Source organism: Hyperoodon ampullatus, assembly GCF_949752795.1.
Source record: "Hyperoodon ampullatus genome assembly, chromosome: 18".
NCBI classification, from domain to species: Eukaryota; Metazoa; Chordata; class Mammalia; order Artiodactyla; family Ziphiidae; genus Hyperoodon; species Hyperoodon ampullatus.
The window spans coordinates 34,519,304-34,545,769 of record NC_136931.1 but is presented as its reverse complement, the minus strand read 5'-3'; the positions used below and the strand labels follow the sequence as shown (position 1 = coordinate 34,545,769).

Here is a 26,466-nt window from a genome sequence, read left to right as displayed (position 1 = left end):
TTACTTTTTATTTTCCTTATTGGGACTCTTGAAGCCTTGTGCCTCAGGGTCTCCAGAGTCTTCCCTCTCTCTTGGCCAGCAGCCGCTGTCCTCCCCACTCTGCGAGGTGTCTGTTCTATCTTTCTGCTTTCGACTTTTTTGCAAGTCTGCCATGAAGTCTATGCTCTGCTTCAGGCTCTGAATTCTCTCCTAAAAATATTCAAGAATATTCTTATTGAATGTTTGTCATTCATTTTGAAAGTAATGCATTTTTTGCACTTATCCTGTTATTAACTAGGGAAGAAAAACAATTAAATGTAATCATACCAACAGAGTAGAATATTTAGGAACCAGGACAATAAAGTCTATTCCTTCAATGCAGATAATTTCCAACATAAGAGAATGCTTTATAACTTTGCTGCATCATCAGAAAGTTCACAGAAGAGAAAGTGTGAATAAATACTGAGTATTCTTTGCAGTACTAAATTTAAAAAGTAAAATTTAGTTTAATAGGATGTTAAAGTTTTATATTTAACAGAATGGTTTTATCTTCTGAAATTTAAGAATTATCAGGTATTTAAAACCTAGAGCATGTGAACATGTGAAGACCCCTTACATTCTGGTATCCTGGGATGATCAATGATGATTCTGGCATTTTTCTCTGTGTGAAAACATGCCTGAAGGAGAATAAAAAGGCTGCTAGCACAGTTTCTTTTTCAGAGTGCATAATGTTCTAACCAAAGAAGTATTGTTTCTGTTTTGTGAAACGTGCTGAATTTTCCACTGCATTGATATGCTGTGAAATTTTCATGGTGGTTAAGGACTTGAGGTTTCTGGACAAATGTTAAAGAGGAAGATTTGTTCCCAGTGACTATTCTGCCTTTTATTTCTGAGTGTTGTCACTGGATAAAATATGGACTGCAGTCTCCTCAAGCTGCACAGCAACAGCAGGGAAGACTTCTGTGGAATAATAGAAACTAGAACTGGAAAGGACCAGAGGTCATTCAAATAAGAACGGTGTAGCCCAGAAATGCTAAATGACTCACCTAAAGTCACAGAACCAGTGACGAAGACCAGGCCTCTTGTCTCTCACGATGGGGACTTTCCTCATCGTACTCTGCTGTATTAGCAGTACAGACTGAGAGCCTCAAGAAATGAACCCTGCTATTTTTACTGGACTGTAATTTTAAAATAATCTTAAAACTATTTAAGCAATATATTTTATGGTAGACAAAGATACGGGTAGAGGAGAAAATAAATACCTTGTTAATTTATTATCCAGAGAGGAAAAGTGTTAACAGGGTTAACATTCTAGTATTTTCCTAAGCATTACACATATTAGCATATTGGAATTTTGATGAACATTTTGTAACAAGTGAAGTTTTTTCAGTTAATAAATTGCAAGTATCTCCCTTCTGTATCATAAAATATTCTTAACAACTATATAGTATTTCATCCCATGTGCATCTCATGGTTTAATTAACGACCCTTACTGGACATTTAGCTTATTTCCAAGTTTCTCCTATTATAAATAAAAGTCTCCAGGAATCTCTATCTCTTTAGAATGAAGCCTAGGAGTAAAAATACTAGGTCAAAGGGAATGAGTATTTTTAAGGCTTCTGATGTCTACTACCAAACTGCTTTCTAGAAAAACTGTAACAATTAATAGTATTTGAAAGTTTCACCAGTGTTTGAAATTTTATGAATCCCTGGCAAACTGGTTAGAAGCATTAAAAAAAATTACTAATTTCATTTTTAAAAACAGGTTTTATTTTAATACACACTTAAAAAATATTAGTGTGTGATTCTTCTGTGTGCATTTACTGGCCATTTGTGTTTCCCCTTGTGCATGTCACTTAAGCCATTTCTTACTCATCTATTTCTAGCACCTGAAACGGAGGTTGGCACATAGTAGGCACTCAATAAATGCTGGTTAAATGAATGGGCTTAGATCACAAAGTTCTCAGTAACCTTTTAATTTCCATTCTAGAATTTTATAAAGTAGAACCTACATTTAAGAACATATTCAGGTTTTTAGAAAAACATAATATGCATATAATTAAAACAATCCAATTAGAGAAATTTTCTAAATTTCAACACAAGTCATGGAAAAAATTGAGTTTAATTAATTTTAATTTGAAAGCAATGTCTTTTTTGGTAACTAAAATGTCTCCAAATCAGCATACTGTTTATTAATTCTCAATTTTACAAATGTCTAAAGGGTTTGATTCTTTGCCATTAATAACAGCTAACACCTACTGAATGCTCACTCACACAGCAGGTATAATTTTATCAGGTAAGTACTACTGTTATGCCATTTTACATGATGGGAAAAAGGCTGAGAAAGGTTACATGGCCTGCCTAAGATCACACAGAGTCTCAATAACACAGCCAGGGCCTGAATCTTGGTTAGTCTGATCCAAAGCCACTATGCTATGAATAGTACTGTTTATACTATAATGCAGCATTTAGTATTTATTTGGGAGATCAAAAGAATTATTCTGCATATGTCCACTTTTTATAAAAATAACACATCTACTAATAGTCACCTAATAGTCACTACTGGTGTGTAACTGAAAAAATAATGAATGACTGCTCTACAATCTTTACACTGAATTCAAAAACAGTTATCATTGAAAAGACACCATTCACAGAAGGGTGTACTGGGCTCTCTTGGGAGTTGTGCTATTAAAAGAGTAATTCAGAAGGTCTAAATTTAAACATTTAAAAATCACTACTGTAAGGGTCTCTCCCATCTAGGGTGGAGAGAACAGTCAACAGGAAGCTACAACACAGGATGCGTAGGGCTCCTCAACAGGAAGAGATCTGAAAAAAGGGAAGACAACAGAGAGAGAAAAGGGAAAGTGGAAAAGAAAGGTTTTTTTGTGTGTGCTTCCAGCCATCCCATCCCCAATAAAATACAAGAGACACTGGAGTTGTTTACATGTTATATTAACTACATTATTTAAAGATGAGGAAACAGTGGTAGATCAAAGTTGAAAATTTTACTTGGATATGTTATGTTTGTGAATTAAACTTTATTCTAAAAATTCAATGTACATATTTTGGAGTGACTAAACATTGCATTTGTTGGGTGCACTTTTACTTCAAATACAAAAATAGCAAGTATTTGCAGGTTTTTACAACTGGAATATGGCTTGGTTCTGGATTCTGAGTTTTTCTGCGAAGAATGGGATAAACATTTTATATTCCCCTTTCCTCTGCATATTTTGCCAAAGATGGGTAACTGGCTTACATTACAGTTTCCCAAGTCTCTAGGAAAGGGTGGGAATTGATGTTGTCTAAACATTAGGAGTGCAAGAATGAACATCAATCCAAATGTTTTTCTTTCCTCAGTTAAGTGGATACAAGAATCTTTCAGAGCCAAGCACACAGACACTAAGACATGTGCGCACCAAGGCAATTCTTTAAATGTAAAACTGTGATACAAATGATCACCATAAAAATTGGAAAACCATGTGCATCTACACGACTCATTTCTACTATCCTCTAACTCCCTTGAATTTGAACCTGAGCCCTTGATTCTAATTTCTTTCTCCTCATACCCACTCATTTCTTCTTTGCAAAATCCCTCTCACATCTTGTTCTTCTTGATCTCCTCCTTATTCCAGCTCTTTCTAAAATAAGCACGTTAACGCTAGCAATTATCTTTGAGATCTCAGGTTAAACCTTCTTCTCTACAGATGAGAACACTGAGGCCCAGGGTGGTTAATGGGCCCAGGGTGGGCCAAGGTCCACAAGTTAGTGGAAAAGAGCTAAAACTAGAACTCAGTCTTCTGACTTCCCGCTGTGATAAGGTGCCAGGTTTGCCTGTTAATTTTCCGTCCTATGCAGAGTTGTGAGTAAAACCTCGAAAGACGTGATTTATCTTGTGAGCTCTCCTCTTCTCCCAGCAGATGCACATGATCACCTCAATTTGCCCTTCAAGGTCATTCATCAGCCATCGCTCTGAGACGAGACTCCCGTCACTTTCTGCCACTATCTACAGTATCTCTGTTTTGAATAAGTTATCAGTTTAAGCTCCCTCATGAAGCTTGATGATGATGATGATGTGTCTGTGTCTCTGCACACGTTTCTCCCATGTCAAATGCCTTACTATGTGCACCAGTTCTTATCCTTCAAAGGAAAGGCTGCTCCTGCGGGGAGGTGGCTTTGAGACAATTCCAAATTATTGTTCATTTGTGCATTTTGTTTCTTTCTACTCAAAGGAGTTCCTGTGCTTCACCAGAACATTAGATTCCATCCCTACAAAGGGAAATAGAGAGCTTTCCTTCTAAAAGGTCTCATAATGCATGTAATCTATCCTGTCCTGGAATTCATGTTGATGTTTGTTTCACAGCCAATATAAGTCTATCTGGTGGATAGCAACTCAACAGCCTCTTAAGTAAATAATTACAAATGACTGCCAATATTTATTTGTGTCAATTCCAAATGAGAATCTTCCTGCTTTAATTTTCTTTTCTATGTTAAAATTTTTTTTTCATTTAATATTTCCCACTTTTAATATCATCTGCCTATAAAATAAAACCAGTACTGTACTGGATCTGTATCACTATAACCAAAAAACAAAGGGATATAGATTTTTGTAATAATTATTATTTATGACAAAGAATTTCCTTTACCTGGCTAAGAATTTTCATCCCTGAGTGCAACAGCTTCTTTGCAGCTTTATAATAAATGGTCTCTGGTTTGTTGTAAATCATAGCATTAGTACACATTAGTTTGAAGTTATCCTGCAGAGAAAATATTAGGGAGAAATACATTAAAATGAAACAAAGTACCCTCCTGTCCTGTTTGAAATCATGCAGGTCTTCAAGAAATTAAAAAGCAACCACCACCACCAAAAAAACCCACAAAAAGCAAAAACAAACCAACAAAACGCACTCCCATCCTTTTACTGTTTACTAAGCAATATTAATAGCAATTTATTAAGTTTTAAAATTCATTAACAGGGCTTCCCTGGTGGCGCAGTGGTTAAGAATCCACCTGCTAACGCAGGGGACACGGGTTCGAGCCCTGGTACGGGAAGATCCCACATGCCGCGGAGCAACTAAGCCTGTGCGCCACAACTACTGAGCCTGCGCTCTAGAGCCTGCGAGCCACAACTACTGAAGGCCACACACCTAGAGCCCGTGCTGCTCAACAAGAGAAGCCACCACAATGAGAAGCCCGCACATGGCAACGAAGAGTAGCCCTTGCTCACCGCAACTAGAGAAAGCCCGCGCGCAACGAAGACCCAATGCAGCCAAAAAAAAAAAAAAAAAAAGAAAAAGAAAGAAACAATAAAAACTTAAACTTAAAAAAAAATTAAAAAAATAAAATACACTAACAAAACGAATACTGCTAAATTAATTTAAATATCCTACTACATTCCCTTCCAAATTCTTAAACATTCTATAGTAACTATATAAATTTTAGATCCTGAGATAAAATTTTAAAATGGGTTTCTCCAGTACAATCTTATTGCACAAAAAAAGAATTAGAAGAAAATACTTCTATCTTATATTTAATAATTTTAACTGTGTACTTCATTTAATTAAAAAATATTCTTAGTTTTAAAACAAACATCTTAATTCTCCAGTTACGAGTTAAATATTTTACTTCAGATCTTGACTGAAAACTGGGACAATGTTAAATTATCACAATATTTCCTACCAGATTCAAATTAACTGAGCAAAAATGGCAAAACATTTACACTAATTTTCTTTTAAGTGTTTGGATACTATTATAAGCTAAACATAATTTGCAGAATGTTGCAAAATCATGCCAACCTGAAATAAACCATACAACCTCAAAGAGTTACAACATGTAACTGCAGTAGGCAAATTATCAAAACTGTACTTTTGGTTTAAATTTCAAAGTATGCACATGTGCTGGGGAACTCAATCCCACTGCATATTTTCATGGTTAAGTAATTTTCACACTGTATAAATGTGAGAGTGATTATGCCAAGGCCTTACTAAGTTAAAACGATAAAAACCCAACAAAAAATAATCTGAGCCCCAAACTCCTCCTCCGAATTTAAAACGAAACATTCAAGCCCCATTATTTAATAATTAGTGATGACAGCTTAGAACACGTAATGTAATGAAGATAGGTAGACTGAATATTATTTAAAAGCATATGAGAAGACTGTTCAAGGGTCACAATAAATTTGATATTAAATTTAAAGGAGATGAAACGAAGTATATGTGGATCCTCAGTTCTTGGCCAAGTCTCTAATCAGTTAGGATTTTGCTAGGTCCTGGATCCCTAAGGATCTGATGAAAGCTATGGATCCACTCTTCAAGCACACACATGTAATACAAAGGTGAACACAAAATTTTCATGTCATTTTATAAGGTTCCTGGTCCCCCTAAAGGCTCATCCATGGCTACCCAAAGGACCCCAGGTTAAGAACCCTTGTTACAGATATTCTGAAAAGCTCCCATTCCATTAAGAACTATTAAATATTTATTTGGGGGTAGGAGAAGCAAATGAGGGGAGACACTAGATGACTATTACACTAAATGACCATTGGTCTATAACTGGCAAGAGAGTACTGGACTATTCTGATTACAGGTCTGATCTGTTAAGGCAATTTGTAGATTCCATGAATCTTAACTGCCACGTGCTAGGCTTTAACGGACTTTTGTGTAATGGCACTTCATCCTTCATAAAGCTGAATGACCTTTCTGCATACTTTTCATGTAATAATAAAAAAAAACCTTGAACAGCCTAATGAGCTGGATAAGCTAATAAATACTACATTGGGCTATTGAATTTTCCTGAGAAAAAAGTGTAGTAATGTAGGAAACTCCAAAAAGTTAAAAAACACTTGTTCACTTCAATTATGATAAATCTTGACCATTTGCTCAAAAACACTTAGGGGGCATACTTCTACTCCCTCATGTCATCATAAGGGAAAGATCCAAGGAAAACTATTCACAAAAAGGAAAAAAAACTGTGAAAAATTTTCCATTAAGCAATATATAAGGTCCAAAATATGCTGAAATAAACAGTTCTCGCCTAATTTTCACCAGATGAAAAGTTGAGAAAAGTTTCCATTTCTTTGAATACAAGAGAATACAATTCAGGTTTTTCAGAGTGAAATATTATCTATACATTCAAGTTGATAGTAAAGACAGAACTAAATGCTAGTGTTATAAATTTCAGCTGATCAATGTGGATGAAAAAAAAAGAGACCAAGTTTTTTCCTTCTGTAACTGATGAGGGTCTAGCCCTTAGGTCAGGTGAACACTACAATGTTCAACCAGAAAAAACAAAGATACAATAGATATTATCTAAACCAGTTAAGTTCGTAATGGTTTGGTACAGAGCAAATTAAAAAGGAAAACACATGGTTCCTTTTCTTCGGATGACTAAAATGTAAAGTGTAATTCTGAAACCAACATATATACCAAGGCTATTTAAAGATGGAAAAAACTTCAACTATAATATTAGGCATATGTATCATCTCAGTAGCCTGTAGGTTCTGGTAACTTGTAGGTTCTTTACTTGTAATTTATAAATTTCTTTCTTCTTAAAGTTGAAGAAAATATGCGAAACAAGTATAGCTGAAGTGAACGCAGGGAGCAACTGACTTGCATCAAACTAGAAAAATGTAATTAAACTTCTTATTTATTTATTTTTATTTTTGGCTGCTTTGGGTCTTCATTGCTGCACGTGGGCTCCCTCTAGTTGTGGCGAGCGGGGGCTACTCTTTGTTGCGGCAGCTTCTCTTGTTGTGGACCATAGGCTCTAGGCGTGTAAGTTTCAGTAGTTGTGGCACACGGGCTCAGTGGTCGTGGCTTGTGGGGTCTAGAGCACAGGCTCAGTAGTTGTGGCTCACAGGCTTAGCTGCTCTGCGGCACGTGGGATCTTCCTGGACCAGGGCTCGAACCCGTGTCTCCTGAACTGGCAGGCAGATTCTTAGCCACTGCGCCACCAGGGAAGCCCCAAGAAAATGTAATTAAACTTCTGTTTAGTATTTCTAGACAAGCCAATTTATTCTCTATTAGGAAGATGTCTAGAAATAGAAAAAGAAACTACTCTAAATCAACTTCCATTAAAATACTGACTATTCAATATCTTGTTAATAACCTATAATGGAAAATAATCTGAAAAAATATATAACTGAAGCACTTTGCTGTACACCTGAAACTAATACAATATTGTTAATCAACTATACTTCAATTAAAAAATATATCAATTTTACCTGCATTGATGTGAAATTAAAAATCAAATATCTTTTCATTTTAAAGGTTGAGAAAATATTTTATAGAACACATGAAATTCAAAATTTTACCAAAACCCACAAAATAATAAAAGACAGCAGATGGCTTATTTTGTCAGGTTTTTTATCACCAAGCTCAAAGATGTTTTCTAAGACAAAAAAATACAGATTTTAGGTATTAAAATAAACTTGAGAAAGATTCTGAATACCAGACATGCAGATTTCTGCCAGGATTTTGTACATACAGGATCCGAAAGTTTGACTCTCAATTGGATAGATATGTTACTTTGTAGCATAGCTCAGTCTATTTCTCCAACACGAGGTAAGTAACTAGAGTTACCTTTAGTTCTTCTATGGACTGGTAATCATTGTTCTTGATCTTTTCTTTCATGGTACTAAAATCCATTGGGTGTTTAATGATCATGGAGTAGCCGGGAGCAATAAAATCAGTCACAGGAAATGAAAAGAAAGCACTTGGGTCTTTCCTGTGAAGACAGGAAAAAGGCAATTTTATTTCTACCACAAACAAATCTACTGGTCAAGGAGCATGAGTAAGAGGAAACCCTTCAGATGTAGAATTTGTAGTAGGCTAATATGTTTTTCACTGAAAACTGAAGTAACGATTTTAAAGACTAATAACTATTTAACAAGGTTAAGATGCTTTACATACAAATTGTACCCTTAAGACAGAGAATCTTTTAAAATATGCAGCTTAATTAATTCATAGCATCTCCAACACAGGGAAAGATGAAACAAAATAAGAAATCTAGATTAACTAACCAATATCTTGTACTCTGGAAGATTAGTACTATGTATTTTTTTTTTTTTTTTTTTTTTTTTGCGGTACGCAGGCCTCTCACTGCTGTGGCCTCTCCCGTTGCGGAGCACAGGCTCCGGATGTGCAGGCTCAGCGGCCATGGCTCACGAGCCCAGCCGCTCTGCGGCATGTGGGATCTTCCCGGACCGGGGTACGAACCCGTGTCCCCTGCATCGGCAGGCGGACTCTCAACCACTGCGCCACCAGGGAAGCCCCAGTACTATGTATTTTTATCAATCATAGAGGAAAAAGCAGAAATAATAACAATGAATGCACACCTGCAATCTTCCATATTGGTTTCTAATTAGGCTTGGACTCTTGGGCCACAGAGCTGTTGCTTCCTCATGAGTACAGCTAGCCCTCTGTATCCGTGGGTTTCTCAATGTGGATATGGAGGGCTGACTGTATTCACTGGACTGCTGTCATTTTATATAAGGGACCTGAGCATCCTTGGATTCTGGTATCTACGGCGGCTCCTGGAATCAATCCCCTCTGGATACCAAGGGATGACTATATATATTTTCTTAATCAATGGATACAATTTCTATTGTGTGTGTGTGGGGGCGGTCCTCAAAAAACTGACATTAAAAAGGTCCTAATAATACCCACAAACTTGAGACCCAGTGCTTTCCATCATAGGTTCTTAACTCTGGCTGTGCATGAGAATCATTAGAGGAGCTTTAAAAAAATTCCATTGGGGTGGGAGGCTTACCCTAGACCCACTACATGAGAATCTCTTATAAGAGGGTGGTCCAGGGCTTCCCTGGTGGCGCAGTGGTTGAGAGTCCGCCTGCCGATGCAGGGGACACGGGTTCGTGCCCTGGTCCGGGAAGATCCCACATGCCGCGGAGTGACTAGGCCCGTGAGCCATGGACGCTGAGCCTGCGGCGTCCGGAGCCTGTGCTCCGCAACAGGAGAGGCCACAACAGTGAGAGGCCCGCGTACCGCAAAAAAAAAAAAAAAAGAGGGTGGTCCAGGCAATGGTTTTTCTAGGGTTGAATTTTGCTATTTCCAGGATAGACAGGGCTGAGAACCACTGCTCTATAAGATTAGTTCATTAGACTGTTATTTTCCTCTGGAAATCTGGCATATCAAAGCTTTCTTACTCCAAATAATCACATCAATAAAAATGGTTAATTATTAAATAAATATATTTATTATTATTTAAAAATAAGAATAGCAGCAATTTAAAAAATGTATTTACCACATGCCAGGGCCAGCGGTAGGGAATTGAGGTATTTTATATCTAATCCTCACAAAAGCCATCAAGGAGGTGGTATCCTCACTTAGAGATGAGAATACTGAGGCTGAGAGGTCAAATGATTTGTTCTAGGTCATAAATCTGATAAAATACAGAGATGGAATCTGAATTTAGGTGTGTGTGAATCTGCCTTTGTTCTTCCCAGCAGGACGCCTAAGCAGTGAGATTAAAAAGTACCGAGAATAAGCAAAAAAGTCCAGTCTGGAATTTATACATCCAAATGCATATATCCATGAAAGCTACTGTGAATAACACCATGAAGCATCTCTGGAAGGCCTCTTCAGAGCAAATTATCTACACCTCCTAAAATCAGTCATTTTAATATAGAGTCCCACTTGGTTTGACCAAAAATGCTATTATTAAACTTGGGCAATTATATTCTTTACCAGCATTTGCGCTGAGCCTCAAGGATGAAGAATCATTAAGGCTATTCCAAAAAAATGTGGCTCTGGGTTCTAATTCCCAAAATGTTCTGAGCAATGTGAACATCCTTAGACTAAGAGAGACCCTGATAAGTAGATTTCTTTTAAGGAGACGTCGTTACCCTACATGCCGGTCTTACATTGTAAGAAACAAAATTAAAAGGTAGCCAAAATGCTTTATAGTCATACATTCTAATTGAGTTGGAATGCTTAATACTTACCTGTTCACTCCTTTGGGACAAGTAATGAATGATTTACTCAAGTGTAAAGACTTAAGATGTAAATATCTCAATTGTTCTGTAACACCAAAAAGGAAGAGAGGCCACTAATTTCTGATTTTCACTGCAAAGCTGAATAGGTGTTGAATACAGATAGCACTAGAGGCTTTACCTTAAAAAATTATTTATGATATGTTCTGGGGTTGACATATAAGGCCAACATGGTAAGAAGAAAGCTCACTGTTAGAATGCATGCCCTATACCCATGAATCCTCTGCCAATAATGTAAATGTCTTTGAGCTGAGAATTCAAATTCTGAGTAAAGACGGGTATCAAAATAAATATTTTGATGAAGATCATGTTATTCTTTTCTAAGAACTTAACATTAGCGTTACCAAGATATTGTAATTTTTAGAACAAATTTCTGCATTTAAGAGAGGGTCACAAATCTTATTTATGGCATTTTGTCTCTTCTCCCAGACTTGGTAATTGTTGAATATTCACAGCAGTGATAAGCACTGCACAAACATACAGAAGGTGTGTTTATGTATTAGCAAATGGAAGTATCTATATTGTTTAATCCTGGTTTAAAGCTTTAACATCAGAAGTTACTTTAGATTAAGGAGAAATTTGCCATTAAGAGTATTAAGTAACACTCTTCAAGCTGCCATTTAAAATAAACCAAATGAGAACGTCTAGAAGTCAGCCTCTTGGAGTACTTCTATTGCCAGGCAAAATATTTATCATCCACTTTAAAATCAAGTACATTTGGATACAGGCCATAAAATATGGCTTTAACAAATAATAATAATAAAAAGACGTGGTTTTGATCCTGTATTTCCCATTTCAATTTCCATGTTATAAAAATGTTGGAAAAAACATTCACCTCTGCAGTTGTCTCATCAGTTGATTCAAAGCTTCTTGAAGCGGTGTCTGTTCTACTTCTAAAGAAGAAAGGAAAAGAGTGTTTTAAAAAGGAAGATTCTAGAGAGTATTGTTTAGCTTATTTTCTTTCTATATATGACTTATCTCATACCCATCATTAAATATCTCAGAGAAATTCCATTTATCTTTCAAATATGGTGAAGTATGAGAATATCAAGTTCAAAACTGAAGCTAATTTAAAGCTCTTAAGCAGTGATATAAATAAGAAAACTTAAAAAAATTTTTAATTGAACAGCTTTTAAACTTTAACTTAAAAGCTAAAAACCCAGTCACTTTCCCTGGCTACCATCTTTAAAATAATTTCAGCCTCCTCATTCAGGACAGTTAATTCAGATTTATTCCAACCTTCTTGTTTGGCTAAAGAGCTTGCAAGAGGCTTCTCAGGAGGCAAGTCTAATCCTACAGGGGCCTGACACTGGAGGTCTTTTTCTGCCTCGTTGTCCACGCGGTCCCGATCTCGCTTCTTTTTATCTTCCTAAATGGAACAAAGGGAGATAATTTAGAAATACTCCAGAATCAATACCGCTAAAACAAATCATTTTAATTTCAGTGGAAAAAATGAAGACACCACTGAAAAGATTATTAATAATGAAATCTTAATGTATTTTACTGCCATCTACTGGAAAATGAGAGAATAATAATGTTCATAAAGGGGGGAAAAAAGTGCTTCTATATGGTAGAAATAACCAATTAGAAAAATAATACTATTCACAAAAGCAAGATAATATACCTAGGAGTAAATCTAATAGAAGATGACCAATACCTTTTAGGAAAAATTATGAAACATTACTGAAAGGCCACTGTGGAAGATCTGAAAAAAGGAGATATACCATGTTCATGAACTGAAAGATAGTCAATTTGCTCCAAAGTAATCTATAAATAAAATGAAATGCCTATCAAAATTGTAAGACAGGATTTTTCATGAAATTTGATAAGCCAATTGTATAATCTATCTTGAAGAGTGAATAATCAAGAACAGTCAGAACAGTTTTGAAAAAGGTCACAATAAAATGTCTTAGCAGATATTAAGTATTTGTATAAAGTGATAATTAAGACAATGTGGGTCTGACACAGGCACAAATGGACCTATAGAATGTATCATAGAGCCCAGAAACAGACCCATGCACATAGAAAAGTCTTGATATATCACAGATTGGCATTATACATCAATGACAAAAGGGTAGTGCTGGGACAACTGTTTATCTACATTTAAAAAGAATATGAAATTAGATCCCCACCTCATACCACATGCAAAAGTAAATTTCAGATAAATTAAAGACTTAATTTTAAAACTTGTGATAAAGTAAAAGAATCTTTATGACTCAAGAGGAGGGATTTTCTTACCTATAAAGCTAAAAGACTAGCCTATTGACTGAGAAACACAAATAACTCAAAGTATTAGCAAAGGGCTTCCCTGGTGGTGCAGTGGTTGAGAGTCTGCCTGCCGATGCAGGGGACACGGGTTCGTGCCCCGGTCTGGGAAGATCCTACATGCCGTGAAGCGGCTAGGCCCGTGAGCCATGGCCGCTGAGCCTGAGCATCCGGAGCCTGTGCTCCGCAACGGAAGAGGCCACAACAGTGAGAGGCCTGCGTACCGCAAAAAAAAAAAAAAAAAAAAAGTATTAGCAAAGATTACATAAAGAGCACCTACAGATTCATGTAAAAAGGTAAATAACCCAATAGAAAATGGGTAAAGGGTATCATAAGTAATTCCCAGAAAAAAAAACTGGAAATGTTAAGAAACATGAAAACTAGCTTCAGGCTTCCTGGAACTCTGGGAATTATGAATTTAAAAACTGGAAGGCATTTCACATCTCTATGATTGGTAAAAATTAAAATGTCTAAAAATGTCAAGTTTTGATGCAAATGTGGAGAAATGGGGCTCTCATACCTTGCAGATGGGTGAGTAAATAGGTACAACCATTAGGAGAACAATAAACAAAATCTAATGAAGCTGAAGCTACCTTTATCCTACTTCTCAGCTATTCTACTCCTGGGCATATACCCTAGAGAAACTTCCTTTCACAAGTGTACATGTAGACATGTGCAAGTTTATTACAGGACTCTGAAATAGTAAAAAGTTAGGAACAACCTACTAAAAGGAAAATGGATTAATAAATTATGGCATATTTACATAGCAGGTAAAATTAATAGTCTAAAGTTACACTGTATCAGCATGTATTATATTCAGAAACATAATTTCTGGAGGAAAAAGTTGAGAATTATTACAAGATCAGTTATGCAAGTTTTGAAAATATATTAGTGTATTTTACAAACGTATGCAGAAGGAGTAAAATTATAAAAACAAGTTTTCATGTGATGCACACCAAATTCATGGTCCTCTGTAGGGAATGAGGAAGAGGAATGGATTCTGGGAGGGTACACAGAAAGTTTCATCTGTGTCTGTACTCTAATTTCTTAAAAAAACCAAAACCCAAAAATACGAGCAAAAGGCAAAATGTTATGATTTGTTAAAGCTGAATGGTTGGTATCCAGGTGGTAGTTGCTTTTTGTTTTTTTAATTCTCTGTTCTTTGAATTTAAAAAATTAAATTTTATAGTAAAATTGTCCAAAGATGTCTATTTTATGCTCAAGATTCTCAATAGGATCTTAATTTTCTTGGCCCATGTCCAAATTTCTTGTTCTGGTATCTAGAGCAGTGGTTCTCAAAGTGTGGTTCCCAGACCAGCAACATCAGCATCATCTGGGAAATTGCTAGAAATGCAAACTCTGAGGTCTCATTATGGTTCTCAAGCTTCAGTGTGCATCAGAATCACCTGAAGGTCTTGTTAAAACACCAATGACTAGGCCCTGTCCCCATCACGGATCCAGTAGGTCTAGAGTAGAGCCTGTGAATCTGCATTACTAACAAGTTTCTAGGCTATGTGAGTGTTGCCGGTGCAGTGATCACACTTTGAGTATCACTGATACAGAACTTCACATTCTATTCTCAGAGTCCAAAGCATCTAATACAGAATATATGACTGACTGAAGCTCCAGAGAACAATGTTATAAACTGTACTCATTGTGCACTTGATGTCAGTTTCCATTAAGTTGACTGCTGTCTTTTTTATGGCCTCATATTTTGGAGCAGCAATTTTTGACTCAGGAAAATTCTGTATCTTTTCCCCAGAAAAACTAGTATAAATCTTTTATAGGTTGGCAGGTTTAGAACAACAACTGTTCAATGGAAAAAAGACCCTCAGAGACAAGAACTCTTCCTATTAAACGTAAATTGTGGATAGAGGACAGCCTGAAAGGCAGTAAGCACTCTCCTAGGTGGAAAGAACTAAGGCCATAGTACAAGAAGGCTGGAGTAGGGGTTGGCAAACTTTTTTTTTGGTGAACGGCCAGGGAGCATAATTTATGCTCTGTGGTCCATAATGTCTGTCGCAACTACTAACTTTGCTGGTATAGCAAGAAAGTAGCCACAGACAATATGTAAATGAATGGGTGTGGCTATGTTCTAATAAAACTATTTACAGAATCAGGTGGTGTTGGCTCTAGTTTGCTGACACATGGTCTAGAGGCTCAAGTTCTTGCTCTAGCTTCATCCTTAACACACTCTGACCTTCTTAGGCACTCATTTACTCTCACTAGGCCTCTTTATCACCTGCAAGATAGATTCAACTGTTGATTCTTATTTTAGAGTTTATGAGATGGTGAAATGACCATGGAACAGAAAAGCTGAAAAAGTACCAAAGGAAGGTATAATGTCTCTGAACTACCCCTATCTGGTAACTTTATCTAGTTAGACTGGTCTACAGTGACCACTTTACTATTTGGTATGGCAAAAGAACACTGCCTTCTGGGCCAGAGTCCAAAAGAAAAAAAGAATATAAAAAACATATACTTGGAAACTACCCTAAAGTGAAAGGAGATATTGTAACATGTTATTGCCAGACTAGAAATTAGGAGATCTAGCTTCTAATTTACCAGAATGTAAACCTGAACAAGTTATTCCACTGTTTTAGTCTCAGTTTCACCTGTAAAACAAGAGGCTTTGATCTCTATAGTTCTCTCTCCACCTAACATTCTGATTCCTACCTTCCAATTTTTTTTTTTATGATTCCAAAATACTATAGAACCCTACTGTTAACGTCACTTACTAAAAGTAATAGATACGTAAAACCGGAAGTTAACACAGTTCTGGTTAAGAGCGGTTTATTTTTCTAATTACATAGAGAAAACTGAACAAAAATACTAAAGCCATTTAACTTCAGGTAGGAGGGTTTATAATTTCAGTTTATAAAATGGGTTCAAATTCCGGCTTTGCCACTTATTAGCTATGAGATCATGGATCAACTACATAATTTTTGTGGGGGGACTAATTTCCTCATCCCTAAAATAGACACAACAATACCTACCTCAGAAGAGTGTTTTGAGGATTAAATAAGATAGTGTATGTGAATGTTTAGCACAGTGCCTACCTAGCACATGGTGAATACTCATTCATTCATGCATTCAATAAATAAATGAGGTTCTGCTGTGTGGATATTTACTGGTGGATAAACAAACACAGCCCCGCCCTTAGGAAGCCAACAGTGTAAAAAGCCACAGACATCAAACAACTTAGTAAAAGAAACCCAAACAGATTTCAAGGAGAGAATAACTGTTGGGTGAATCTAATTTAGACTGGAGAAGTATGGGAAGGCTTCTATGAAGAAGTAACATCTGAAGGAGAGAAAATTTAGCCAGGTTGGGGGTGGGAACAGAATTCCGGGGAGAGTAAATATCCTGTGTGTATGAAGGTCTGAGGCAGGAGAGAAAACCAGTGGCTATTTCCATAACTACAAACACATTGCATTTATGTCAGACTAGATTCTAATTTATCCATGACTCAATGGCAAGTTATTTTATTAATTCATAACACCTCTGAAGTAAATCTTTGCTCATATTATTAATATTATAACACTCATTGCATGTCATAGACACATTTGCCTCTTTCTGGAGTTCTTGGTGGGCAGAGGCCCAAGTCTTATTCAGCTCTGTACCCCCAAGCTCAATAATGCCTAATACATAATATTTGTAGAATTAATTAATCACAAGAGACAGTGTGAAATGGTAACGTGAAAGCATGAGAAGTAACAGCTGAAGTTCTAGGTACTATCCTTCAGATTGGTTACTTTTGTAGGAGAGATATATATACATAGATATCTATGTCTATATGCAAATAATGCTTCCAGTGTACAAAACAATTTCAGAACTTTGCTTTGTTTTAACAGCTGATTTTAGAATTCAACTGAAAAAATCAGTTTTATTACTTTGAAGCTACACCTCATCTTTGGCCCTCGGTTGAGAACTGCATCTGCCACATAATTTATCTCTTACCTCTATGATGCTTTCCCCTACTTCCCCAAGGCATAATGAGAAACACTTTCCTCTGGACTCCCAGAACACTTTATTCATACCTCTATTAGAATTTACCAGGCCATAAAGTTTATTTATCCTTTTGGGTCTGATTTCCCAGCCTAACTTGGAGCTCCTGCAGAGTAGGAACTGTATTTTATTTATCATTTGAGTCCAGTGCATCACAGGTTTCTGGTAGATATTTGTTGAATAAACAAACAAATAAATAATCCTTCTATCAGAGGACCAACACTACTCTTATGCCCTTAGTCAGTGTCCTTTCTTCTCTGGGAAGATCTTCTGTGATTAAGAGGACCACCTCAGGGGGCTTCCCTGGTGGTGCAGTGGTTGAGAATCCGCCCGTCAAGGCAGAGGACACGGGTTCGAGCCCTGGTCCAGGAAGATCCCACATGCCACGGAGCAACTAAGCCCGTGCGCCACAGCTACTGAGCCTACGCTCTAGAGCCTGCAAGCCACAACTACTGAAGCCCGTGCGCCTAGAGCTGTGCCAGCAACAAGAGAAGCCACTGCAATGAGAAGCCTGCGCACCACAACGAAGAGTAGCCCCTGCTTGCTGCAACTAGAGAAAGCCCGCGGGTAGCAACGAAGACCCAATGCAGCCAAAAAAATAAATAAATAAATTTATTAAAAAAAAGAAAGAAAGAAAGAAAGAGGACCACCTCAGGAGGGAACAGCAGAATGGGAAAAAGCGGGGAGGATTTTCTGCTAGCCCAAATAAGCCATAGCAGCCCTGAGACCTTGGGTGTGGCAGATTCATACGAAAGAAGTCAATGCATTGTGTTTTGAGAGAATACACACTTTGCTCAACAATTACAGTCATTCATTTCTCCTCTTTAGTTATAAGCTACTTTACAGTTAACTCAGCAACAAAATGAGATACTAATAGTACCTACCCCATAAAGCTATTAAGTATTAAAATAGTAAATATAAAGAAGTCAGAACAATGCCTAGCATATAGTAAACACTCAAATGTTAGTTTTTATGAGTATGTATGCCCCTTGGGACCTAGTATAGTGTTTAATAAAAATGGGAATTTATTGTATATGAATAAGTTTTAAATTTTCATTAAAAGTCTTACTTACATTGGGACTTCTCTGGTGTCCAGTGGTTAAGACACCACACTTCCACTGTAGGGGACGCGGGCTCTATCCCTGGTCGGGGAACTAAGATCCCACATTCCACATGCCGCCCGGCGCGGCCGAAAAAAGTAAATAAATAAAAAATTTTAAAGTTGTACTTAATTTGAAGATATAGGCACTCCTATGTTCAGTGCAGCATTATTTATAATAGCCAAGATATGGAAACAATCTGAGTGCCTATCAATGGATGAATGGAAAAAAAAGATGCATATATACACACACACGTGTGTGTGCGTATATATACATATGTATACGTACACGATGAAATATTACTCAGCCATAAAAAAAGACGAAATCTTGCCATTTGCAACAACATGGACGGAACTTGAGGATATTATGCTAAGTCAAACAAGTCAGACGGAGAAAGACAAATATTGTTATGATGCCACCCATATGTGGAATATAAAAAACAAACAAGAAAACAAAATAAATGAACAAATCAAACAAAAAACCCCTGAACACATGGATACAAAGCACAGAGTAGTGGTTACCAGAGGGGAAGCAGGGGGAGGGTGAAATGGGTAAAAGGAATCAACTGTATGGTGATGGATGGAAACTAATTTTTGGTGGTGGGCGTGCTGTACTGTATACAAAAGTAGAAATATAATGCTGTACACATGAAACTGATATAATGTTATAAACTAATGTTACATCAATAAAAAATAAAACAAAATTTTACTTAACTCTAGCATTGTGAATAATATCCTATATATTTAATGCTCATGATTTTAAAAAATTTAAAGAAAAACACCTGTCATTTTATTCTGATAACATCCCTAGTAACGGGACTAGCCTAACTTCTTTGAGCATCTAAACCTGAAGCTGACTCGCAAAGTTGTTAAGACAGAATTCAGGTTAGGATTATGCTTTTCTGAAGAACAGGTTTGAGTTTCAATGAAAGAACTTAGACCTCTCATCTGAGCTATTTCAATGAAAAGCCTTCTAAGTAGGTTTCCTTACACCCAGTCTCTACTCTCTTCAATATCTGCTAGATACTGTTAACAGATTACCGTTACTAAGGCTCAACTTTTTATTATTCTTCCACTCAGAAAGTTTTTGACTCTACTGCTTACATATTCAAGTTCAAACTCCCTACTCTGACATCTCAACTGCCTCTCAGATCTTATCCCATACTCCTCTTCACGTATTCTGTGCTTCAAAAAGAGAACTACTTTATGTCCCTTGTACACACCCTCACATCTGCCCACTTTCATGCTATTGTTCTTAGTTCTCCACACGGTGTGCAAGCTTCCTTACTTCTGCAGTAATGTACCATTCTGTTCAGGGATCAGCTTCTCAAGTCAGCATATAAATGAAAAGTGGGTTGTCAGGTTACCTTTGAAAATATCTGAAGTAGCCCATAAAGTATAATACTCATGGCTTTATACATATGATCCTTTATGTTTAATAGTATGATATGAAAAGAATATTTCTACTATTCTACAGTAATAGCTCAGAATATACAGTTGACCCCATGTTGACTATAGTGTTAACATCACTGCACTCTGATTTCTAAAGACTAGAGTTACGCCAGCAGGCAAATTCTCTGCCAACTGCTTGGCATTCAAATGTTTAAGGAAAAAAAAAAGCCAACACACTTCGGTGTTGTGCAGATTATGGTCTGATTAAAACTAAAGCATGGGGACTTCCCCGGCAGTCCAGTGGTTAAGACATCGCCTTCCAATGCAGGGCGTACGGGTTCGATCCCTGGTCAGGGAGCTAAGATCCCACATGCCTCGTGGCCAAAAAACCAAAACATAAAACAGAAGCAATATTGTAAAAAATTCAATAAAGACGTTAAAAAATGGTCCACATCAAAAAAATCTTAAAAAAACAAAAAACAACACCCCACCCCCCGCCAAAAAAAAAAAAAAAACACTAACGCATGGTGTGCTCTTAATGCTGTGGTTGGTATTAAATACCACTGCTCTACAGGGAGAAACAATACTGATCCTATCTGTTGGGGCATTTTAAACTAGTATAATCAGAGCCTTCCTACTCAAAAGAAGAATATTACTTAACTTTATATGACATCTTTGAGAAATTACAGGGTTTTGTGTTGTAAACGTCTGTGCTTCCCCCAAACTTTATCTTCTCCTTATTTTCCTAAGTAAAAGATTCCTGATTTTTATTAGGATATACTGCCCCCAACCCCTTCCCTAAACTAAAAGACATCTCCCAGCCTCCCTAGCAGCAAGGGTGGCTAAGTGATTAAGTTCTGGCTAATGAAATGTAAGCAGAAGTTATGAATGCCTTTTAGAAAAACACTTTAAAAGGGAAACGGCATGTTTTATCTTCTTCTTGTGCCCTTCCCCCTTCCCGCTACATGAACTGACAGAAGAGTCACCAGTCCCTCAGAACCACACATACTCTAGCCCCTTTCAGGCCCACAGGTGTCACATGGCTGACCTTCCCCAAGCAAAGACCAGAAGCAACTGCTGTTCCTAAAACTCCCTGGAGATCCAGAGTACAGCTCAGAGAACAGTGTCCTTCTGAAGTCTCCCTAGCAAAGGAACCCCTCTTCCCCCTCCCCAGTCCAGCCTGGAAAAAGGGATAACCCAAACAGGCTCTACAGAACCAGTGACACCCCAGAAGTATCCCACAGTCCCTAGCCCTGAGTCCTGGGGAAGTGGGACCTTGGGCAAATTCACTTCAATTCTGAGTTTCCACTTTACCTTCTGTACAATGGAAATCATCCACCTCCCTGCCCTACTTTGGGTGTTATTTCCAAATGAAACTGTGGATGTGAAAACATGTTAATTTGCAATGAAATAAAAATATATAGGTGGCTAATGATACTTAGAGCCACTGTCAAGAAAGGGCAGAGGGGGAGACTTCCAGGAACCTATCCTGAAGATATCCTTATAAAAGTGTACAAAGCGATGTGAACAATGAGGTTCAATGCAGCATTATTTGTAACATTCAAAAGTTATATAAAATAAAATATGGTACAGCAATATAACCAAATATAATGTAGTTAATAAAAAGATGAGATAATTGATAAAACAAGAAATGAGGAGTACGAGTATATCAGCTGGCATAATGGTAGTAACTGCCAGAACTAAAACCAGGAGTGGTTAAAAGGGGTTACCTCAACTTCCAGTTAAACGAGATGATGGCGGTAAAAAAGAGTACAGAAGAGATGACAGTGGGTGAAAGATATCTACACACTTGGGAGATGAAAGGCAAGTGGAGGAGTCTGCAGATCAGAGAAAGCAAGATACCTCCTGCATGCAAGGAGGGAGACACCTCTGAGAAAAGTTCTAACCCCAGAAACCTGGAAAAGCACAAAACTTTGGCGGCTCCCAACCAAAATGATCAGGTCTCTGTTTAGTGATGCCCACAGTGAAGTCCATCAGCTGACAAACTTTGTCGAGGCAAAAAGCATATAATCAGCCTTTTTGTGCTTCACATTTAAATACAAATAGATTACAAACGCTCGATAGATAACTAAATGATGCTTTTAACACAAAAGGAAGAGACCAAATAAAATGAAGAACTTGAGGAGAAATAAGAGACAGTGCAAGGAGCAAAAAAAAAAAAAAAAAATTAAAAGAAAAATATCAAAAAAACTCATCAATTAATATTTCAGAGAAATAAAAAGATCCTGCATGTAAAAACAAGAACAGGATGTTATTAAAACAAGAACAGTTAGAAAACATGAAAAAGTTCTTGGAAGTTCAAAGTACAAGGTCTGAAATAAAATTCAAGAGCAGAGCCAGAAGACAAAGTGTAGGAACACTCTGTGAAGGAAGAACACAAATAACAAAGAGGAAAAAGAGGAGAAAAAAACATAAGAAAATTAGAGAATCAGTCCAGAAGTCCAACATCTAAATGGCAGGGGTTCTAGAAAGAGAGAAGAGAGAGAACGGAGGGAAGGAAACTATCACAGAAATACTTCAAGCAAACATCTCAGACCTGAAGGCAAGAATATCCATTGTGCAACAGACCACTGAAGATAAAGGGGAAGATTCTAAACATTTTGAGAGAGCACATACTGGTCATGTACAAAGGACTAAGAATCAGAAGGCGACAGACTTCTCAATAACAAATCTAGAAGTCAGAAAACAACACGCCATGCTTTCAAAATTCTGGGAGAAAATACTTTCCAGTTTGGAGTTCCATGCTGAGTCAAACCATCAATCTACATGAGGAGAGTATATGGGAGTAGAATAAAGATTTTCAAACATGTAAGAAACTTACAAAAATCTACCTCCTATGAATGCTTTCTTAGGAAGTTCGCAGAGTTAAGACTCCAGCAGAACAAAGGAGTAAATCAAGAAGAAGACATGGGATCCAGAAAGAATGCAAAGGAGGCCTAGAGAACAACTAGTCCAGATGAGAGCAGGAGGGGACAGAGGGCTGCAGGATGGATGTCCCCAAAAAGGGGACGTGTCTGACCACGTGAAGAACAGAAATCAGATGGGCTTTACAAACCTGTTAGAAGTTTGGGAAGAATCAGTACATGATAACTAAACAAATGAAAGCAATTAATTAACTGGTCAGGATCAGATCTGTATTTGTATATTCCACGTGTCTCCAGTGAACAATAATGAGAAATAAACACTGAATACTGAGCTGTATCTACACTGGGAGAATGCAGGAAGGGAAACTGGGGGCGTGGAGCAATATAAGGATGCTAATTTAAATTCTCATCTTCTGCAACATGATGTCAGTCAAAGATGTACACATAAATCAGTAAACAGCAATATAAACCTACATTTAGAAATGGAGATAAACATCCAAAGAAAAAAAAAGTTTGGGAAGTGAAACTCCAGGACGGAGCAGGACACCGCTTTTATGTTAAAAGCCTTGTAGTACTCTTGACATTTTTTTTAATATAATTTTTTTTCAATTGGAGTATAACTGCTTTACAATGCTGTGTTAGTTTCTGCTGTACAACAAAGTGACTCAGCTATATGTCTACATATATCCCCTCCCTCTTGGTCCTCCCTCCCTCTCTCCCCCCCATCTAGGTCATCACAGAGCACCGAAGTGAGCTCCCTGTGCTATACCGCAGGTTCCCACTAGCTATCTATTTCACACGTGGTAGTGTATTTATGTCAAACCTACTCATGAATTACCTTACTCCTAATAGTAAATAATTTAAAAAAAACGAAACAAAACTGGTTACCTCTGAAGAGGAAGACTAAATGAGGTACCTGAGTGAGCAAAACATTTTTCCCTTCCATTTTGTTCACTTCTGTATTACTTGAATTTCTTTAAAAAAAGAAAAAATCATAGGCATATATGGGTCACTTCGTGACAGGTTAAATTTGGGAAGTGCAGAAGAAGTCTAGGACAATTCCAGGTATGTATGTGATCATCCTTGGAAGGAAAGTGAATTATTATTACTATTTAAATAAAGATGGCAGCTACTTTCTTTTTTACTTTCTATTAGCTGCAAGTGGTTAAGAAAATGCTTATTTTTATCACTGGTGTCATATCCCTTAAAGGTCTCTGATCAAATTATCTCATCAATAGACTCAAACTTTGTTCTAAAATATGAAAGTTGTTCATTATGTATTTGGCATTGTAGTATTTATTTCAGAACAAAACATGAATCCCAATAGATCCCACTTACTTTTTTTTTTTTTTTTTTTTTTTTGTGGTACGCGGGCCTCTCACTGTTGTGGCCTCTCCCGTTGCGGAGCACAGGCTCCAGACGCGCAGGCTCAGCGGCCATGGCTCACGGGCCCAGCCGCTCTGCGGCATGTGGGATCTTCCCAGACCGGGGCACGAACCTGTGTCCCCTGCATCGGCAGGCGGACTCTCAACCACTGCGCCACCAGGGAAGCCCCCCATTTACTTTTTTTTTTTTTTTTTTTTTTTGCAGTACGCGGGCCTCTCACTGCTGTGGCCTCTCCCGTTGTGGAGCACAGGCTCCGGACGCGCAGGCTCAGCGGCCATGGCTCACGGGCCCAGCCGCTCCGCGGCACGTGGGATCCTCCTGGACCGGGGCACGAACCAGTGTCCCCTGCATCGGCAGGCAGACTCTCAACCACTGCGCCACCAGGGAAGCCCCCATTTACTTTTGAAATGACTATTTTTCACAAACCTTGAACACCGAGGCTTTCTTGAGCATGACTTTTACCTTTCCTAGATGGTACGAAGCAGCTCCTGAAAATCAGGACCTAGCTGCTCAGTCACCCGATGTGTGAGTACAACTAAGAGTATAATTAAAGAAAGAGTTGTTGAAACTCACAGATGATTCATGTTTCTATTCTGCCCTGCTCCTGCTCAAGGCAAGTCCGATTTTACAAGCGTTTCAGCATCTCACTAGACACAAAGAAAATAAAGCAAGGTTGACAGCAGGAGGCGGCAACCCTCAGAAACTGGTACCACCTGCAAACCTGAAGCAACGCAACGACCTTTACCTTTATTCGTCTCCGTTTTCTCCCCTTTTCCTCCCCTGGAACCTGCTTCTCTCCTTTCTTTCTCTTTTTCCGCTTTCGGTCCTTGTGTTTGTCATGGTCGTTTTTGTCTTCTAAGAGGCTGGAGTCGTGCCCGGAGCTGCCCGTGGAGAGCTCGGTGACTTCGTTCCCTCCCACTTTGAGGACCAGCTTCAAGGGCTTCTCTACATACTCTTAAATGAAAGGAAAGGGCTTCAATTAAAGGAGGCCCTCGCGGGGCAGTATCCACAACGAAGAGTGACCGCTGGACGGGAGAGAAGGAGGCGCACAGGCCGAGGCGGCCCTGGGCACGCAGTGGGCGCCCCACGAAGCACCTGTTGAATGACGGGCCGCCTCATACCTCTCAACAAGAGGCCCGCCCGGGCCGGGGGTCCCGGGCTCGAATGCCGCCCTCGCCTGGGGTCTGCGCGCCTCAGACGGGCCCGCGCGCCCTTCGCGGGTCCGGTCCTGCCTGCGGGAGGTGTGGCCCCCGGCCCGCCTCGGACGCTCGAGGGTAGTCTCGAAGGCACGAAAACCCCACCAAGCCGCCGCGGGCTCGCCGCCCCCCACCGCGGCCCACTCCTTACCCTCGTAGAGGTGTTTGTCCGACTTGTGCTTCTTGTGCTTCTTGCCCATGTCCGACCGGGCCCCGGTGCCCGCCCCCCGCGCCAGGCCCAGGCCGTGCGGCGCCGCTTCCGGTCCGGGCCAGGCGAGCGGAGGGCGGGAGCGGGGCCCACGAGACCCCGCGCCTCGAGGCAGGGGTACGGCGTGCGCCGAAAGGCGCGAGGCCTCTCACGAAGAGACCCAGCAGCGCCCGAGCGCGCGAGACCCAGCCGGAGCCCGAGAGCGGCTGCGGGTCGGCGAGCGGCCGGCGGAGGCGGGAGAGAGGGCCTGCCGCGCGCGCAGAGAGCGGCCGGCTGCGCGTGGCGGCCCCTGGCGGCTGGAGGTGGCGCTGCAGCCTGCGGCCCGGGGGCGGAGTCCGGCCCGGGGGCGGGGCCAGGGAGGGATCCACCATTCTGAAACTTTTTTCTCCGTCACTCTACCTTCCTTCCTCTTCATCTCTCTCTCTTCCTTCCCTCCCTTGATGCCTTCCCTCCCTCCCTCCTCCTCGCCCCCTCCTTCCTTTCTTCCTTTTTCTTTTCATCACCCTTCCTCCTTTCCTGAATCCTCCCTTTTATCCCACTTTCCCTAGCTTCTATCTTCCCTTTAACAGTATTTGTTGAACCCTGTGCTGGATGCCAGATCCAGCAAATCCAGCACCTTGGTAACTGAAGGATTGTAACTTAAAAAACAACAACAACAGAAAACTGATGATATGTAAAGGCCTCCAAGACCTTAATTAAAACAACATCAACAAAGTATGGAGCAGAGTGTATTTGGTAAGATGCATTTATGGAAATAAATGTTGTCATCTGGATTAAAAGGCTGTGATGGATACACAAGAACTGTTAACAGTGGTTATCTCAGGTGAATAGGACTGGAGGTGGAGTGGATTGGTTTAGTTTTATGCTTCTCTGTATGGTTTGAAAATTTTCTTATGTGCATGTTTAATTTTTTTGAAAAAAAAAGAAAGAAACTTTAGAAATTAGATTGAAAAAATGATGAAAATATATCTGGATCCACACCAAGTGGGGTCCAGACTAACACTATTGCTCTGTAGATGGATGTTCACTCCTCAATCCTGTTT

The 26,466-nt window shown here is 38.9% G+C and overlaps 1 protein-coding gene across 1 annotated transcript in view; it reads right to left on the bottom strand.

The window, feature by feature from the left end:
* BRD7 (bromodomain containing 7) overlaps positions 1-25,636 on the bottom strand; it is a 38,374-nt gene extending 12,738 nt beyond the window's left edge. The window contains exons 1-7 of the mRNA XM_079723895.1: positions 25,367-25,636; positions 24,765-24,973; positions 12,224-12,353; positions 11,820-11,877; positions 8,556-8,700; positions 4,623-4,733; positions 5-189 (exon numbers count right to left, since the gene is read on the bottom strand). Of these exons, the coding sequence (XP_079580021.1) occupies positions 5-189; positions 4,623-4,733; positions 8,556-8,700; positions 11,820-11,877; positions 12,224-12,353; positions 24,765-24,973; positions 25,367-25,415 (887 nt within the window). The 5' untranslated portion in view covers positions 25,416-25,636. The remainder of the gene's footprint in view (positions 1-4; positions 190-4,622; positions 4,734-8,555; positions 8,701-11,819; positions 11,878-12,223; positions 12,354-24,764; positions 24,974-25,366) is intronic.
* Between the last annotated feature and the right edge of the window lie 830 nt (positions 25,637-26,466).